This window comes from Podarcis pityusensis (assembly GCF_964106645.2).
Source record: "Podarcis pityusensis genome assembly, chromosome: 18".
Lineage (NCBI taxonomy): Eukaryota > Metazoa > Chordata > Lepidosauria > Squamata > Lacertidae > Podarcis > Podarcis pityusensis.
The window spans coordinates 6363926-6383440 of record NC_138043.1 but is presented as its reverse complement, the minus strand read 5'-3'; the positions used below and the strand labels follow the sequence as shown (position 1 = coordinate 6383440).

Sequence of the window (19515 nt, the reverse complement as noted above, 5' to 3'; positions counted from 1 at the left end):
GTTGAACTCCAGCACCACCATTACTAATGAAATGAGCTCCTTACCTCTTCTTCCACGGCAGCTGCTAAGTCCCCGTCCGCAAGGCGTGATCGGCAGGGGAATGCCCTCAGCACCGTTAACACTGAAAGATTTAAAAAAGAAAAGGTGTGTGCGAGTTTGAAAGTCAATCTTGAGAGTCCTCTTAGACCAGGCATAGGCAAACTCCCGCCCTCCAGATGTTTGGGACTACAGTTCCCATCATCCCTGACCACTGGTCCGGTTAGCTAGGGATGGTGGGAGTTGTAGTCCCAAACATCTGGAGGGCCGGAGTTTGCCTATGCCTCTCTTAGACCCAAGGCTCCTTCGAATTCTTGCCAGATTACCTTAAGAAGCCCCTGATCGCAGTGTTGTAGGAAAATTTGGGGTTGCCTTTTAGAGCCCAACTCTAAGTCTGTTTATCGGTCGGAGAAAAACGAACCGTAGAATTGTAGAGTTGGAAGGGACATCAAGGGTAGTCTATTGCAACGCCCTGCAATGCAGGAAAAGGTAAAGGACCCTGGACGGTTAAGCCCAGTCAAGGGCGACTACGGGGTTGTGGCGCTCATCTTGCTTTCAGGCCGAGGGAGCCAGCGTTTGTCCACAGACAGCTTTCCGGGTCATGTGGCCAGCAGGACTAAAGCGCTTCTGGTGCAATGGGACACCGTGACAGAAACCAGAGCGCACAGAAATGCCGTTTACCTTCCCACCACAGCAGTACCTATTTATCTACTTGCGCTAGTGTGCTTTCGAACTGCTAGGTTGGCAGGAGCTGGGACCGAGCAACGGGAGCTTACCCCGTCATGGGGATTCAAACTGCTGACCTTCGGATTGGCAAGCCCAAGAGGCTCAGTGGTTTAGACCAGAGCCCCACCCACGTCCCTACAACACTGAAAGAGAACCAAGGGATCACTGGTTTTGGTCAACCAATGCCCTCCTGCTTTGGGCCAGACATTAGCAGATATACTGCCTTGAGGTTTTTGTTTAGCTGCCCTAACTAACCCTCTCTTCTAAGGGTTTAGGAACGGAGCCAGCTGCCCTATATCAAGTCAAAGTATCAGTCCGTCTCTCCCTGTATCGTCTCCCCTGACTCTCTAGTCTAGGACAAGGGGAACGAACCTCTGCCAGATGGGCCAATCTTCTCTCTCCAGGAGTTCCGATTTGGCCCTCCAGGTCGGTTATATCGAAGCCATGCCCACCTGTCAATCATCAGAGGCCCCTCCAATGGGCGAGTGAGACCAGCTGATTGGCAGGGTTGAATTCTGCATGGTGCAAACCCATCAGAAACTGGTGCATGGAGTCAACACAGCAGGATTTAACCCCCTGCTCATCAGCCGATGAGCCAAGAGTTAAATCCTGGTCAGTTCAAGCCCTGATAAAACAAAGGCCGTGTTAGCAGAGCCTTGCTGCCTGTGAGGTGCTTTGACGTCCCAACTTCGGGACTTCAAAGCAGCAAGTCACCTGATGTCCTTGTGGCGTCAGGTGACTGGCAGGCTGGTGGCCCCATCCACCTGTCAAATTTGGCCTAAGAGGCCAATTCTGATAAGAATGAGGCCCGTGGGGCCAAAAATATTCCCCACTCCTTCTCCAGGCCTTCAACTGGGGGGGCTTTTGCAGCTAAGCCTGGAGAATCAAGCTGCGACCTTCCCCACCAAAAGAAATAGGGTTTTGAATAAATGCTGTGGGTTAAAGCACAGAGCCTAGGACTTGCTGGTCAGAAGGTCGGCGGTTCGAATCCCCGTGACGGGGTGAGCTCCCGTTGCTCTGTTCCAGCTCCTGCCAACCTAGCAGTTCGAAAGCACGTCAAAGTGCAAGTACATAAATAGGTACCGCTCTGGCAGGAAGGTAAACGGCATTTCCGTGCGCTGCTCTGGTTCGCCAGAAGCGGCTTAGTCCTGCTGGCCACATGACCCGGAAGCTGTATGCCAGCTCCCTCGGCCAGTAACGTGAAATGAGCGCCGCAACCCCAGAGTCGTCCATGACTGGACCTAACGGTCAGGGGTCCATTTACCTTTATATAAACAGAAACACAGAAAGAAGCCTTCGACCAAGTCAAGTTTTCGTTCCACCTGAGTTCAGCACCTTTGTTCATTCATTCCTGCAGTTCCTGTTTGGCTGTATTATTATTGTTATTACTGCTTAAGAATGGATGCTTTTGAATTCTGGTGCTGGAGGAGACTCTTGAGAGTCCCATGGACTGCAAGAAGATCCAACCTCTCCATTCGGAAGGAAATCAGCCCTGAGTGCTCACTGGAAGGACAGATCCTGAAGCTGAGGCTCCAAGACTTTGGCCACCTCATGAGAAGAGAAGACTCCCTGGAAAAGACTCTGATGTTGGGAAAGATGGAGGGCACAAGGAGAAGGGGACGACAGACGACGAGATGGTGGGACAATGTTCTCGAAGCTACCAGCATGAGTTTGACCAAACTGCGGGAGGCAGTGGAAGACAGGAGTGCCTGGCGTGCTCTTGTCCATGGGGTCACGAAGAGTCGGACACGACTAAACGACTAAACAACAACAGGTTAGCATCTGCAACCTGAATTTTGAGATCAACTTTGAGACAAATTTCTGCTTAGTTGCCTTAAGCATCTTTTTTAATTAATTACATTTTAAAGGAAAGGTGGGAAAAGGAAATTTGGAACATTTCTGCCATTTTTGCCGAGATAGCAAAAATGACTGCAGCAATCAGGGGCTGCTCCAATCAAAAATTCTATACAGAATGGGAATGCCTGAAGAAATATGGTGTTAAATCAGAACTCTTAGTAAGCAATTGTTAAGTGTGTAAGGACAAAAGAAGTAATTATAATTTAACAGTTTTCAAGTTACTCTATTTTATCAAAACAACAAGAAAAAAATATATTATGATGGGAAGATCTCACACAGGTGAAGGGAAGCAGTGGGGAGGAGGGGAGGGTTAGGTTGAATTTGGGAAATAAAATAATTTTGTTGTTGTTGTTTAGTCGTTTAGTCGTGTCCAACTCTTCATGACCCCCTGGACCAGAGCACGCCAGGCACTCCTGTCTTCCACTGCCCAGCAAAGGATATAATCGATTCTTATAGAATAGTAATATGTTGTAACCAGAATAGAAGTTTAAAAGCGGAAGTAAATGTACTTTTAGGATTTTCATTATTGTAATAGCTATTATTATTTCTTATCAGTGGAAGGCAATGTTAATTTAGACTGCTTTGTTTTGCGGTCTGTATAATTTTATTATTATTATTTTCCCCCAAAATTTTTATTGGTTTTCACAATATTATAAACAAACAAACAAACAAACAAACAAACACACAAGACAAACAAACATAACAAACATAAATCATAGCCTTATTGAAAATTACAGTTATTAACTTTGTTAAGTGACTTCCTCGCTTCCCCTTGGTTGAATTTCATTGCATGTCCTTTTAACAGTTTACCAAATCCCAATTTTTATGAAATTTAACTTAAACATTAACATCCTTAAATCTTCACCTTATAGAATTAAACATATTAATTCATCACTTAACATAAATGAAATCCTAAACTAGTTAAGTATCTGCAAGCTATTTCCGGTTAGTTTAACTTAACAAATTTAACTAAATAATCATTAAATTTATTCCATTCTTCCTGATACTCCTCCTCCTTCTGGTTGCGGACTCTTCCGGTTAGGTCGGCTAGCTCCGAAAAATCCATCATCTTGTATATATATTTTTTAAAGTCAATAAAAAAGAAAGGAATTTGGAACATTTCAGCTCCACTCTCTTGCTAGTTACCCCCGGGGAACTTACGCTGGCTGTTGGTGTCCCAGCGACCGCCGAGATAGCCAGTTACTTCACTCTTCGTCAGGTGACTATGGAAGTCCTAAGAGGAAAGGGGGGGGGGAGAGCACAGGTTTGAAGGTTTGGTCACCCTTGGGTGCTATGGTCACACTCTGGGTGCTACTGGACTCCAGCTCCCATAATCCCTGCATTGCACGGGGGTCAGAATAGATGACGCTTAGTGTCCCTTCCAACTCTACAATTCTATATTCCTCATATCAGAGTCCAAGCTATCAGATTTATGGATTCCTCCCTCCAACCCTAAAAGAGCTACCTCTCTTTTAAATCAGAACTAGTGAAGGTCCTGTGTGGGTGTCTGGAGGCGGTTGGAGGATGGATGGTGGCTAGCAGATTGAGGGTGAATCCTGACAAGACAGGAGGACTGTTTTGGGGGCACAGGAGGCGGGTGTGAGGGACTCCCTGGTCCTGAATGGGGCAACTGTGCTCCTGAAGGACGAGGTGCGCAGCCTGGGAGTCATTTTGGACTCACAGCTGTCCATGGAGGCACAGGTCGATTCTGTATCCAGGGCAGCTGTCTACCGGCTCCATCTAGTATGCAGGATGAGACCCTACCTGCCCTTGGACTGTCTTGTTAGAGTGGCACATGCTCTGGTTATCTCCCGCTTGGACTACTGCAATGCGCTCTACGTGGGACTACCTTTGAAGGTGACTCGGAAACTGCAATTAATCCAGAATGCGGCAGCTAGACTGGGGACAGGGAGCAGCCGCCGAGACCACATAACACCGGTCTTGAAAGACCTACATTGGCTCCCAGGATATTTCCAAGCACAATTCAAAGCGTTGGTGCTGACTTTTAAAGCCCTCAACGGCCTCAGCCCAGTATACCTGAAGGAGCGTCTCCACAGCCATCGTTCTGCCCGGACACTGAGGTCCTGCTCCAAGGGCCTTCTGGCGGTTCCCTCACTGCAAGAAGTGAGGTTACAGGGAACCAGGCAGAGGGCCTTCTCGGAGGTGGCGCCCGTCCTGTGGAACGCCCTCCCATCAGATGTCAAGGAAATAAAGAACTATCTGACTTTTAGAAGACATCTGAAAGCAGCCCTGTTTAGGGAAGTTTTTAATGTTTGATGTTTTATTGTATTTTTAATATTCTATTGGGAGCTGCCCAGAGTGGCTGGGGAAACCCAGCCAGATGGTAGGGTATAAAGAATAATTTATTATTATATTATTACAGAGGTGGTTGCTTCTCCCCTTGCCTCTTGGTGGGGCTGGCCAGGGCCCAGCCAAATGTCCACGTACCACTAACAAAAGGACGTTGCTGGAGATGGCGACATTGAAAGGCTGGAACTTGTTAAGGGCTGCGAAAGACGTCACTTCCACCAAGGTGTGGGGATTCCTAAAGGCAGACAAAGAAACGGCCATCATGAGGACTAGTTGCATTAAAAATATATATCTTAATGAGCAGAATGCAAAGGCTTTTAAATACGACTTAAGCTGCCTTGGGGCAGTCAATCCTGTATTTATTTGTTAAACATCTGAGGATCAAAGGAAGGCTTACCGTATAAACGAATTGCAGTACAAATGGATGGCATGTTTTGTTTGTGGAAAATTCCTTCCCAAACAAAGCCCGTTAGTGGTTTACATCATCAAATATCCTTTATTAGGCATAAGGTAAAGGTAAAGGAACCCCTGACCATTAGGTCCAGTCGTGGCCGACTCTGGGGTTGCGGCGCTCATCTTGCTTTATTGGCCGAGGGAGCCGGCGTACAGCTTCCAGGTCATGTGGCCAGCAGGACTAAGCCGCTTCTGGTGAACCAGAGCAGCCCCTGATAGAATTTTTGATTGGAGCAGCCCCTGATTGCTGCAGTCATTTTTGCCATCTCGGCAAAAATGGCAGAAATGTTCCAAATTTCCTTTCCCCACCTCTCCTTTAAAATGTATTTAATTAAAAGAGATGCTTAAGGCAACTAAGCAGGAATTTGTCTCAAAGTTGATCTCAAAATTCAGATTGCAGATGCTAACCTAAGCAGTAAAATCAATCAATCAATCAATCAATCAATCAATCAATCAATCAATCAGCCGAACGGGAACTGCAGGAATGAATGAACAAAGGTGCTGAACTCAGGTGGAACGAAAACTTGACTTGGTCAAAGGCTTCTTTCTGTGTTTCTGTTTATATAAAGGTAAAGGGACCCCTGACCATTAGGTCCAGTCGTGGCCGACTCTGGGGTTGTGGTGCTCATCTTGCTTTATTGGCCAAGGGAGCCAGCGTCCAGCTTCCGGGTAATGTGGCCAGCAGGACTAAGCCGCTTCTGGTGAACCAGAGCAGCACACGAAAACGCCGTTTACCTTCCCGCCGGAGTGGTACCTATTTATCTACTTGCACTTTGACATGCTTTCGAACTGCTAGGTTGGCAGGAGCAGGGACCGAGCAATGGGAGCTCAGCCCGTCGCGGGGATTCGAACCGCCGACCTTCTGATCGGCAAGTCCTAGGCTCTGTGGTTTAACCCACAGCGCCACCTGCTATTAGGCATAGCAAACCACATGTTATCAAACAGACACTATATACAAATTGTGCAAAATACGAGCTCAGCATAACAAGGTTTGTCCCAGTCAGATCTTTAACTCCTGAGGAAATCAATTTGCATAAATAACACAATACAACACTACCACATCACCAATCAGTTAAGAGTCACTAAATCTCTTTATAATGGCCCAGTCTTTCTACATGGACAGCACTCAAAAATTCAGCCACTATTAAAGTACCGTATTTTTTGCTCTATAAGACTCACTTTTCCCCTCCTAAAAAGTAAGGGGAAATGTCTGCGCGTCTTATGGAGCGAATGCAGGCTGCGCAGATATCACAGAACCCAGAACAGCAAGAGGGATTGCTGCTTTCACTGTGCAGCGATCCCTCTTGCTGTTCTGGCTTGTGAGATTCAGAATATTTTTTTCTTGTTTTCCTCCTCCAAAAACTAGGTGCGTCTTGTGGTCTGGTGCGTCTTATAGAGCGAAAAATACGGTAATTTGATCATTCCTGTCTGAAAGCAGGTCCTGAACTGTTGGTATCATAGAATTCAGCCTATTGAGTTGTAAGGCCTCTAATAATTGTCTTCTGGCATAAATGCCAAAATCAGAAGAAAAGAAAATATGCCCAAAAGTATCAGGTTCCTCGTTAGAGTGGTTAAAAAACAACAACATTTTCTTCAGAATCGGTTTACGCAAATGTGTTCCAGACCCATCTTGCATTCAGCAAGTCGTTATTTTTGCTTTCTTACTATTTTGCCGAAAACTGCACAAACGCTGCGGCGTATCGCAAAGTGCCGTTGCAAGGCAAGGGGAAACTGTTTCAGCCTGGGGGCCACACTCCCTTTCAGGGGCCAGAGCCAAAAGTGGGAGGAGCAATACATGTAAATTTCACGAGTCTTCCCCTCTCTGCTCTCCCCAGCTAGCAAGAGGCCTTGCTAAAGGTTCCCTCACTGCGAGAAGCCAAGTTACAGGGAACCAGGCAGAGGGCCTTCTCGGTGGTGGCACCCGCCCTGTGGAACGCCCTCCCACCAGATGTCAAAGAGAAAAACAACTACCAGACTTTTAGAAGACATCTGAAGGCAGCCCTGCTTAGGGAAGCTTTCAATGTCTGACGGACTACAGTGGTACCTCGGGTTAAGTACTTAATTCGTTCCGGAGGTCTGTACTTAACCTGAAACTGTTCTTAACCTGAAGCACCACTTTAGCTAATGGGGCCTCCTGTTGCTGTTTCTGTTCTCATCCTGAAGCAAAGTTCTTAACCTGACGCAATATTTCTGGGTTAGCGGAGTCTGTAACCTGAAGTGTATGTAACCTGAAGCATATGTAACCCAAGGTACCACTGTATTGTATTTTAATCTTTTGTTGGAAGCCGCCCAGAGTGGCTGGGGAAACTCAGGCAGATGGGCGGGGTATAAGTAATATATTATTATTATTATTATTATTATTATGCTCACGGGCATGTTCCGGCTCGGGGAAACACTGTAGGAGAGTGCAAGAATTGTGGGTGCTTTCCAGGGGCCGGCGAGAGAAGTCTAGAGGGCCACATGGTGAATCCCAGCCAGAGTTTTATCTTTTACATTGTTGGCCGCATTTCAGCAAACTAGCTTCTCGAGCCGCGGCTGAAATCCTGCCTCCCCACCCACCAACTCAAAACAGAGGCATCCATTCTCAAGTTTGCCTTCGCCTTGAGGACTACAGCCTTTCCTCCTGCTTTTTAAATTAGATGTCACCTCCTGAGCACAGCTGCACACAAGACATGCGTCTCTAGCTACTGAGAGGATTTCATACATACGATGGACATACCTGGCAGAGTCCCGACTCCCCAGGCTGCAATAACGGACAGGGATTCGATTCCTGCAGTCCAGCCTTTTGCTGCTATCTGCGGTTAAAAACAAAGCGACTGGCCATCACTCAGCTAAATTGAGCCATGAAACGCAAAATTAAACATCTCCACCCTCCGTTTCAACACCTTTCATTGTTGCACCATTTAAGCAGGTTTATTTTATTCTGCATTTTAATTGCGGGTGTTTGTGCTTCGTTTTGTTTACAAAATGTATTTTTTTTATACATAGCATAACCATTGTGACCTTTATCAAAGGGTAGCGCTAGCTACTGGTTTTCCCAGTAGTGATATGTGGAAGTGAGAGCTGGACCATCAAGAAGGCTGATCGCCAAAGAATTGATGCTTTTGAATTCTGCTGCTGGAGGAGACTCTTGAGAGTCCCATGGACTGCAAGAAGATCAAACCTCTCCATCCTGAAGGAAATCAGCCCTGAGTGCTCACTGGAAGGACAGATCGTGAAGCTGAGGCTCCAATACTTTGGCTGCCTCATGAGAAGAGAAGACCCTGGTGTTGGAAAAGATGGAGGGTGCAAGAAGAAGGGGAAGACAGAGGACGAGATGGTGGGACAGTGTTCTCTCTCTCTTTTTTTTTTTTAAATGATATTTATTAAAGTTTCAAAAAATACCAGAAAATACAGAATGCAAAAAAAGAAAGAAAATATAAAGTTTTTAGGATATAACAAAAAAGTAGCGAATAAAAAGAAACATACAAAATAAAACAGTTAAAAACACGTTAATTTTCCATAACCTATCTTCCTTGCACTTATTTCCCCGGACCTCCTCGCACCTCCCTTTTTTGTATTCCAGTTCAGTTTGTTAGTTCAGCAAATCCTTACCATTAAGCTTTTACCCATTTGTAAACCTTTTTTCGTATCTCTTAAAGCATTACAGCTGGAAACCACTTAATTTCTATCCAACATCCTTCTAAAATTCCTTAATTTTACAATATTTCTGTAAATAATCTTTAAATTTATTCCAGTCTTCTTTCACTGACTCTTCTCCCTGGTCTCGGGTGGGACAGTGTTCTCAAAGCTACCAGCATGAGTCTGACCAAACTGCGGGAGGCAGTGGAAGACAGGAGTGCCTGGCGTGCTCTGGTCCAGGGGGTCACAAAGAGGCGGACACGACTAAACGATTCAACAACAACAACAATGCTAGCCAAAATTCCTTCCTGCAGCGGGGGGAAGTCTGTTTTCCAAGAATCTGCGAGGACATCAGTTCTGACAAATTTCTTTTATTTCAGAGCGTCCTGCTGTCTAAAGATCTGTTTGTGGAGTCAGACTGTTTTGCGGTCGCATATGTAATAAAACTATACAGTCGTACCTTGGTTGTTGAACGCCTTGTGACTCAAATGTTTTGGCTCCCAAACACTGCAAACCTGGAAGTGAGTGTTCCGGTTTGCGAACTTTTTTTGGAAGCTGAACGTCTGACGCGGCTTCTGCAGCCAATCAGAAGCCGCGCCTTGGTTTTTGAACGTTTTCGGAAGTCGAACGGACTTCCAGAATGGATTCCGTTTGAGAACCAAAGTATGACTGTACTAAGTTTATGGGTGTTTTTAAAGTATGAGCGAAATTGTTTCGTTGTGTATTTAAATCACAAATAATAGGGTTTTAAAAAATATATGTAATTGGTTTTACATTTGTAAACTGCTTAGAAGCCCATTTTGGCAAGCCAGCGGCATATAAATCAATACTACATTGACATACCTGAGCTGTGCAATTCTGCAAGACTTTTCGCCTGCTGCTTCCGGGTCTTGTCCTCCAATTTCTTAGCTAGCATGGACTCTGAGAGGACTGACTTAACCCCCTTGGCTTCTTCTTCCTCCTCATCGGCAAGCTCATCCTCTTCCCCTTCGCTCACTAAACTCTGGGGGAGGAAAAGAGATGCAAAAGCCGTCAGAGAGGAATCATAGAATCATAGAGTTGGAAGAGACCACAAGGGCCATCGAGTCCAACCCCCTGCCAAGCAGGAAACAAGGTTGTCTCCCCACTACTACTCAGCCTACAAGAGCTGTCATGTGAGGAAGGAAGAATAGCCATGCCCTCAGTTGCTCCAGCTGGCTTCAGATCGAACGTCCAGAGCTGTTTGACAGTGGGCCAGAATGCATAAGACAGAGGCAGTTTCTGCAATATGCAGTTGCCAACTCAAACTTTCGTGCATGAAAGGGTTAACCTGAGCCCGGAACCCAGGTAGCAAGTGGGTGTGGCTTAGCAGGCCCTCTGCTTCCCCACTTCTCAGTCTTTTTCTCTGTGCTTCATGCAAGAAGCAAAGAAGGAGCCATGCGGACGATGGCTCCCAGCTGCAAGAAAAACCAAGTGAACTGAATCTCTCAAAAAAGGAGATCTTATAGCCTGCAACCCCAAGGTTGCATGATCCTCTTTGGAAGTAAGTACAGTGGTACCTCGGGCTACATACGCTTAAGGTTACAGACTCCACTAACCCAGAAATAATACCTTGGGTTAAGAACTTTGCTTCAGAATGAGAACAGAAATTGTGCTCCGGCGACACGGCAGCAGCGGGAGGCCCCATTAGCTAAAGTGGTGCTTCAGGTTAAGAACAGTTTCAGGTTAAGAACGGACCTCCGGAACAAATTAAGTACTTAACCCGAGGTACCACTGAAAAGTTATTTGCTTTTAAAGTCATTTCTTCATTTTTGTCTTACTGCCAGCTGACAGATTTGTCCATTCTAAATTCTGGAAACTCTGTGAGCAAAAATAAATAAACCACTTACTGTGATTTATTCTAGCCTAAGTATTTTTGTGGGGAACATTTGTTTTGAAAGTGGATGAGGGCATATGTGAAATCTAACCAAGTTTTAATGTGCTCTGCGCAATCGCTGTTGTGCTTAACTCTGCTATGAGAGAGTAAGAATATCTCTTCCCAACCTCTCACCCCAGCAATGGTGGGGGCCCACATTAAATTATTAAATTTGTATGCTGCCCTTCATCCAAAGATCTCGGGGCAGAAAGCAGATAGCCCTTGATTTCTTAGCGTAAATGAAAACTGCATTAGTTATTCTTGCACGGAAGCACAAACAAAAGAGGACAAATAACTGTGTCGCCATTAAGTATATATAAAAATTTAGAGTCTGTTTCCTTTCTTTCTTTTTTAACCCATTAAAAGCAGCTTTTTTGCATTTACCATAATCGGATAAATCTAAACTGTTGCTTACTTAAGTAAAGGTAAAAGGACCCCTAACCATTACGTCCAGTCGTGGCCAACTCTGGGGTTGCGGCGCTCATCTCGCTTTACTGGCCGAGGGAGCCGGCGTACAGCTTCCGGGTCATGTGGCCAGCATGACTAAGCCGCTTCTGGTGAACCAGAGCAGCGCACGGAAATGCCGTTTACCTTCCCGCCGGAGCGGTACCTATTTATCTACTTGCACTTGACGTGCTTTCGAACTGCTAGGTTGGCAGGAGCAGGGACTGAGCAACGGGAGCTCACCCCGTCGCGGGGATTCGAACCGCCAACCTTCTGATTGGCAAGTCCTAGGCTCTGTGGTTTAACCCACAGCGCCACCCGCATCCCTTGTTGCTTACTTAGCTTGTACATAAATGCAGCGCTCTAACAAGTGAAAGAGAAATTAGGGTATTCATTCACCTCCTCGGCAGGGGGTGTGTTGGGCTGGTACTTCTTCAGCCAAACAGCTTTATACTGGTCTAATTTCTGGCCCTTATACTTGACCGACGCCCAGCCACACCCAGACTTCTTGGCTGGGTTGACAAGCTTTTTGCAGTAGGTCGCCCAGGCGCTTGGGGAATTGAACACTTCACCCGTCTCCTGCCAAACGATCTTGCCATCCGTCAAGAGGTCGCCCAAGAACTTCTTGCCCTGGGACAGGTTAGACAGGAGAGACAATGGGAATGTAAAAAAGTGGAAAACTTCTGGGAAATGATATATAAAGAGACGAAAAAGATGTTGAAATATACATTTACAGTGGTACCTCGGGTTACATACGCTTCATGTTACATACACTTCAGGTTACAGACTCCACTAACCCAGAAATAGTGCTTCAGGTTAAGAACTTTGCTTCGGAATGAGAACAGAAATCGTGCTCCGGCGGCGCGGCAGCAGCAGCAGACCCCATTAGCTAAAGTGGTGCTTCAGGTTAAGAACAGTTTCAGGTTAAGTACGGACCTCCGGAACGAATTAAGTACTTAACCCAAGGTACCACTGTATTAAAAAAACCAGAAGCATTTTTAATTAGCATTGTAGGAGATGATATTAATAGACAGGAGTGTAAGTTGTTTTTATATGCAATGACGGCAGCGAGAATATTATTGGCACAAAAATGGAAGCAAGAAGAATTACTGACGAAAGAGGAATGGCAAATGAAATTAATGGACTATGCAGAATTAGACAACAGGAAGGATTCGAAATCTGCGGGATCAGAGATTCTTAGAAGACTGGAGTAAATATTTGAACTATTTGAAAAGCAATTGTAACAAACAGATTATGCTAGTAAGACTGCGAGAAGTTCTATAAGGAGGACTATTTGAAATACTGCAAGAAAGACTACAATGAGAACTATTGGTCAAGGATAATCAAAAGTAATAGAGAAATTAAGAAATGCAGAACAAATGATAAAGAACAGAAAATCTTCAGAAGTGGTTGACGGAAGTCTAAAATATGGTATAAGATAAGAAGTTATGTTAAACGATTGTTGGAAAGGATATGTTAAAAAAACCAATAAAAATGGAGAGAGAGAAAGAGAGAGAGAGAGAGAGAGAGAAGAGACAAAACAAAGGCATGGGTGGGTGTGCAGGAGAGAAATAGATGATTCCAGTCTTTTTCTAAATTCATTTATGTTGTACCCCTCTTAAAAGAATAAACACACCACAATCTTGTGTAAAGTATATATAAGCATAGCTGCCAACGTTTCCCTTTTTTAAAGAGAAATTCCCAAGAATACGATTCCTCGCAAGAAAAGGGAAACGTTGACAGCTATGTATAGAAGTAGTTTACTCACATTCAGTTCACAGATGGATACCTGAAGGCAGACTTAGTTAAAAAGTATATACGTGGATCTATCCCATATGGAGATAATCTCAGTGTCCTCTGTTGGCTGGAAGCTAATCTCTAGCTAAAAGCTGATCCAATGATGGAGGAAGTCAAAAAGAGAGAGAACTGCGTGCCCTGTCCCTTTTGTTACAGGTAAGGTCATGCCCACCTCTAGGTAAAGGTAAACGGACCCCTGACCGTTTAAGTCCAGTCGTGACTGACTTTGGGGTTGCGGCGCTCATCTCGCTTTATTGGCTGAGGGAGCCGGTGTACAGCTTCCGGCTCATGTGGCCAGCATGACTAAGCCACTTCTGGCAAACCAGAGCAGCGCACGGAAACGCCGTTTACCTTCCCACCGGAGTGGTACCTATTTATCTACTTGCACTTTGACGTGCTTTCGAACCGCTAGGTTGGCAGGATCAGGGACCAAGCAACGGGAGCTCACCCCATCGCGGGGATTTGAACCGCCAACCTTCTGATCAGCAAGTCCCAGGCTCTGTGGTTTAACCCACAGTGCCACCCGCGTCCCATATGCCCCCTCTAGTCATATGTAAAAGGAAGTATGTCCCAGCCAGGAGGAAACAGGAACATCCCCCCTGCATGTCCACTCTAGGAAAACAAGGAATGTTGTGCTTGACTGCTACTTAACGTATCACATCCCACACCACTGAGGGCCAGCACTCCCCTTGTCCGCTTCTTGGAAGGAGAAGCGACGGAACGACGAGAGCGTCTTACCGTTCTGCCCGGACGCTGAGTTCCAGCGCCGAGGGCCTTCTAGTGGTTCCCTCATTGCGAGAAGCAAAGCTACAGGGAACCAGGCAGAGGGCCTTCTCGGTGGTGGCACCTGCCCTGTGGAACACCCTCCCACCAGATGTCAAAGAGATAAACAACTACCTGACATTCAGAAGACATCTGAAGGCAGCCCTGTTCAGGGAACTTTTTAATGTGTGACATCTTAGTGTATTTTTGGGCTTTCTTGGAAGCCGCCCAGAGTGGCTGGGGAAACCCATCCAGATGGGCGGGGTACAAATAATGAATTATTATTATTATTATTAAAGGTAAAGGGACCCCTGACCGTTAGGTCCAGTCGTGACCGACTCTGGGGTTGCAACGCTCATCTCGCTTTATTGGCCGAGGGAGCTGGCGTACAGCTTCCGGGTCATGTGGCCAGCAGAACTAGGTCGCTTCAGGCGAACCAGAGCAGCGCACGGAAACGCCGTTTACCTTCCCGCCGGAGCGGTACCTATTTATCTACTTGCACTGGTGTGCTTTCGAACTGCTAGGTTGGCAGGAGCAGGGACCGAGCAATGGGAGCTCACCCCGTCGCGGGGATTCGAACCGCCGACCTTCTGATCGGCAAGTCCTAGGCTCTGTGGTTTAACCCACAGCGCCACCTGCGTCCCTTATTATTATTATTATTACCAGGTAGTAAATGGAGAGGACACCCTCTCCGGGCTCAATCAGCCCGTCCTTTAGAAGCACACGCAGAGTGATTCCTCGTCGGGTCAGGATGCAGCAGCTACGCCTGCCAGGAACCAGTAATTTCCCCACGTTCTCGTGGTCTTCCAAGCTCGCCTCCAGCTCCTCCTCGTCCTCTTCCAGGCAATCGTCTCCTCCAAGGGATTCTGCATCTAGGGTTTGGGACATAGCTGTCAACTTACAGATTTGAAAATAAGGGACCCGCAGCCTCGAAAATAAGGGATCAGCAGCCAAAATAAGGGATTTTCCAAGCACAGGTATGTTCAACTTCTGAGCCCCTCCGAGCCAAAGGCAGAAAGCCCAGCCAGCAGCCAAACGAAGCCTCAAGCGGTGGTTCCCACAGCGCAGCAACCCGGCAAAGGGGATGCAGCAAGGAAAACCACCATCGCCTCTCCGCTGGGAAGCGCTGAGCAAAGGCGAGTCCCCAGGCAACGCAGCCGATTTGATCGGCACAAGGCATGCAAGCTCCACCCCCCAGTCGTTCTTAGACTCCTTATTGGGTGAGCAACACAGTTGGAGCCTCCCTCCTCCCTGGCCGGCAGGGAGGGAGGGAGAGGAGCTGCTTCCTTTGAAACCTGGCAAATTTAAGGGACATCATCAATAAGGGACAGCAGCGGGACCCGGCGCTGGGATAAGGGACTTTCCCACCAAATCAGGGACGGTTGACAGCTATGGTTTGGGAAGACTAAGCGCAGAAGGAATGATCAGGGAGCCGGGACGGATCAGGCTGGGAAATTTAGGTTCGATCCCTGGCAAATCCAGGCGGGGTTGGAAATATTCCCCTACCCACCCTCAAGATCTAGTAGACACCAAACTGGGAAGGGTAGCTGATGCCGCAGAAGACAGAATCAGAATTCGAAATGACCTCAACAGATTGCAGAGAACTGGGCCCAAGCTAGCAAAAGGAATTCTAATAGGGTCAATTGTCTGGTTCTGTACTTAGGCAGGAAGAACCAGATGCACATATATAGTATGGGGGACACCCGAGTTACTAGAAGCATGTGTGAATAGGATCTAAGGGGTCTTGGTGGACCACACGTTTTACGTGAGTCCACAGTGTGATGCTGCAGCAAAAAAAGGCTAAGGCTATTCTAGGCTGCGGGACGCAGGTGGCGCTGTGGGTTAAACCACAGAGCCTAGGACTTGCCGATCAGAAGGTCGGCGGTTCGAATCCCCGCAATGATGGGGTGAGCTCCCGTTGCTCGGTCCCTGCTCCTGCCAGCCTAGCACTTCGAAAGCACAAAGTGCAAGTAGATAAATAGGTACCACTCTGGCGGGAAGGTAAACGGCGTTTTACCTTCCCGCCGGCTCCCTCGGCCAATAAAGCGAGATGAGCGTTGCAACCCCAGAGTCGGCCACGACTGGACCTAATAGTCAGGGGTCCCTTTACCTTTTTATTCTAGGCTGCATCAGCAAAAGTCTAGTGTCCAGACCAGGGATAGGCAAACTCGGCCCTCCAGATGTTCTGGGACTACGACTCCCATCATCCCTAGCTAACAGGACCAGTGGTCAGGGATGATGGGAATTGTAGTCTCAAAACATCTGGAGGGCCGAGTTTGCCTATGCCTGGTCCAGACCAAGGTTGGCTGGCCGTCTGTCATGGATGCTTTAGCTGAGATTCCTGCATTGCAGGGACTCTGGAGGTCCCTTCCAACTCTGCAATACGATGATCCGCTACCTGCCATTGCAGGCTATACTGAGCTAGACAGATGGGCTTCCTCAGGAGAAAGCAGCTTCTTGTACCTCCCAATTGTTTAGAAGTTGCTTTCCATATGGAGAGATTTGTGAATCAGAGAGCTGGGAAATCTGATGCAAAATCCAGCATCTAGGATTTGGTGCCTTTTGTAAAAATTAATAAGGAAGCACCTAGTCCTTATGAAGGTGAAGATTGGCGGGACAGTTCTTGATGGATACGACTTTGGTGTTACCACTTGTGATCGTCCCCTGACCCCTTGTGTAGAGAAGGGGTGTATGTTTGCTTTGGCTAAGATTAGATGAGTCTGGGGTTGCAGCTGGAGGGCTACATAGGCCCTTTGATCTCCCCACTCCCCTAATTAGAGTGGTACAGTGGTACCTTGGTTCCCAAATGTCTTGGTTCTCAAACACAAAGGACCCAGGAGTAACTGTTCCGGTTTTCGAACGTTTTTCGGAAGCCGAACATCCGATGCGGCTGTCGGCTATTGTTTCCGGGGCGCCTGCGCCAATCAGAAGCTGCGCCTTGGATTTTGAACATTTTGGAAGTCAAACGGACTTCCAGAACAGATTAAGTTTGACGCTTTTGTTTTTGTTATTTATTTTGTGTTTTTGTTTTCGAGGCTTTTTCTGTTCCATTTGTTTTTGTGACTGTGTGGAACCCAGGTCAGCTGCTGATGGATTGTGTGACTGCCGAAATGGATAAAAGCCCCCCATCCAAACAATGACTATCATCAGTGCATGTAAGAAAAAAATATATAAATTTTTATCACCTACAATACTGTCTTATTTATTTTATGGTGCAGTACATTGATTATTGCTTTCATTTAATGGATCAACAGTATCTTTAGATAGTAAAATTCATGCTAAATTGCTGCTTTGGGGGTTGTTTTTAAAAGTCTGGAACGGATTAATCCCTTCTGCATAGCTTTCTATGGGAAAGCGCACCTTGGTTTTGGAACGCTTTGGTTTTGGAACGGACTTCCGGAACGGATTAAGTTTGAGAACCAAGGTACCACTGTATTTGAAACTTTGTTTAATCTGGCAACCGGCCTCCCTCCTCATGGCAAATCTTCTTCCTCCTCCCGTCCCCCCAGAGTGAAGGATAATTCTTCATGCCCCAAAACCGAGGGAGTTCTCCGAGTTTGGAGAGAGAGAATGAGAGAAGGGGAAGGAAAGAGGTTCTGGATCTTACAGCCTGCATAAACCAAAAATGGGAAGCAGAAGGGACTACAGTGGTACCTCGGGTTACATACGCTTCAGGTTACATACACTTCAGGTTACAGACTCCGCTAACCCAGAAATAGTACCTCAGGTTAAGAACTTTGCTTCAGGAGGAGAACAGAAATTGTGCTCCGGCGGCACGGCAGCAGTGGGAGGCCCCATTAGCTAAACTGGTGCTTCAGGTTAAGAACAGTTTCAGGTTAAGAACGGACCTCCGGAACGCATTAAGTACTTAACCCGAGGTACCACTGTATTGGTTTATTTTCTTTCTTTTTTTCTCACTCTCCTCCTATAAATTAAACTTTCTCAATAAACTATTAATATAAAAACCCCCGGCATGAATAAACGAATAGATGTTTAGGATAGGTGTGCCCTGCCTTTCACTGGATATATTATTGAATAGTTGTTGTTGTTTACTTGTCTCTGTTGTTGTTTTATCTTTCTGCAAACCACCTTGAGGTTTGGGGGGTTTTTTTGTCTTACAATTGTGGTGTCTAAATTTTGTGAAAATATATTAGGAAGGATGGATGGTTATAGGTTTTTTTTTACAATTATGCGGCATATCAATTTTGAGAAATTAATAATAAATAAAATCATAAATTTTTATTTATACCCCGCCCTTCCCGGTTCAGAAAACTGGGCTCAGGGCGGCTAACAACAACTTTAAAACACTTAATTGATGCAACAAAAAACAGCATAAAATACAGTATAAAACGTGAATGACAATAAATTCAGAATTCAAAAATTAATATAATCCTACGGAGGGATGGAAGAATGGATGGATGGACAGAGAGAGACCGACAGATGATGCATATAAATCTTGACTCTGCAACAGAACCGCTGTTAGTCACGCCCATTGTTTCCAATGGGTCTACTCGGAGCAGGGCTAACACCTGCCTACAACCCATCGGGGCAGGGAGATAAATGAGCAGGAGCTGCGGGTGCGCAGCCCCAACATCAGCACCATTCTCCATCCTTTAAGCTTGGGCTTTGCAGCCGTCTGTGCGCGCTCAGAGGACCAGCGCTCTCCATCCCGGCAGGAGTCCGCCTGGGAGCCGCGCGCCCCGGGCGCACGGCTGCAAAAGCAGGTTCTCGGGCCGAGAGCCTATCCTTTGAGCTGGGCTGGTTGCGGGGAGAAAGAGGGTCTGGATCCGAGCCGGGCCGGGAGCGCGCCTCCCTCCCTCCCTCCCTGCTTCCTGCCTACGGGCCCCGATCCCCGCCTCCCTCCCGGGTACCTGCTGCAGCCATGGCTCCGCTTCCCCCTCGCCGCTTCCTCTGCGCGTCACAGCGCGGAGGCTCCCGGCTGTCCCCGCCTCTCCCCGGGAGGAAAGGAGAACGGGAGAGAAAGGAAGACAAAGGAGAGGGGGAAGGAGGGAGGGAGGGAGAGCAGAAGAAGGGAATGAGAAAGGGGAGACAAAGGAGAGGAAGCGCAGGAGCAGGACCTTCGCGGGAGGGTCTTCAAATGATAGAATCCTAGAACTGCAAAGGACGCCCGAGGGTCATGTAGCCTCTGCCGCGCAGCAATTATAGAAGGCTAGGATTGTGAAGCTGGAAGGGAGTCTGTAACCTGAAGCGTACGTAACCTGAAGCGTATGTAACCTGAGGTACCACTGTATAGCATCACAGCATTGTAGAGTTGGAAATCATCATCATCATCATCATCAGTGCTCCTTTTCTTTAAAAATGTTTAGGGGTACTCTCATTTTGGCACAAGAAAATCAACATTTTAGCGATGATACGGTGGTACCTCGGGTTACATACGCTTCAGGTTACAGACGCTTCAGGTTACAGACTCTGCTAACCCAGAAATAGTACCTCGGGTTAAGAACTTTGCTTCAGGATGAGAACAGAAATCGTGCTCCGGCGGCAGCAGGAGGCCCCATTAGCTAAAGTGGTGCTTCAGGTTAAGAACAGTTTCAGGTTAAGAACGGACCTCCGGAACGAATTAAGTACTTAACCCGAGGTACCACTGTACATTC

The 19515-nt window shown here is 46.8% G+C and overlaps 1 protein-coding gene across 2 annotated transcripts in view; it reads right to left on the bottom strand.

Annotated features, from left to right (window-relative positions):
- The window catches only part of MPND (MPN domain containing), a 29420-nt gene extending 10538 nt beyond the window's left edge, over positions 1-18882 (bottom strand). The window contains exons 1-8 of one of the 2 annotated variants that reach the window (XM_080989017.1): positions 18772-18882; positions 14564-14772; positions 11741-11971; positions 9847-10006; positions 8102-8177; positions 5068-5164; positions 3781-3853; positions 45-121 (exon numbers count right to left, since the gene is read on the bottom strand). In XM_080989017.1, the coding sequence (XP_080845143.1) occupies positions 45-121; positions 3781-3853; positions 5068-5164; positions 8102-8177; positions 9847-10006; positions 11741-11971; positions 14564-14772; positions 18772-18784 (936 nt within the window). In that variant the 5' untranslated portion in view covers positions 18785-18882. Of the gene's footprint in view, positions 1-44; positions 122-3780; positions 3854-5067; positions 5165-8101; positions 8178-9846; positions 10007-11740; positions 11972-14563; positions 14773-17328; positions 17391-18771 lie in introns of those variants that run through there. The other variant, XM_080989016.1, reaches the window with a different exon arrangement.
- Positions 18883-19515: the final 633 nt, after the last annotated feature.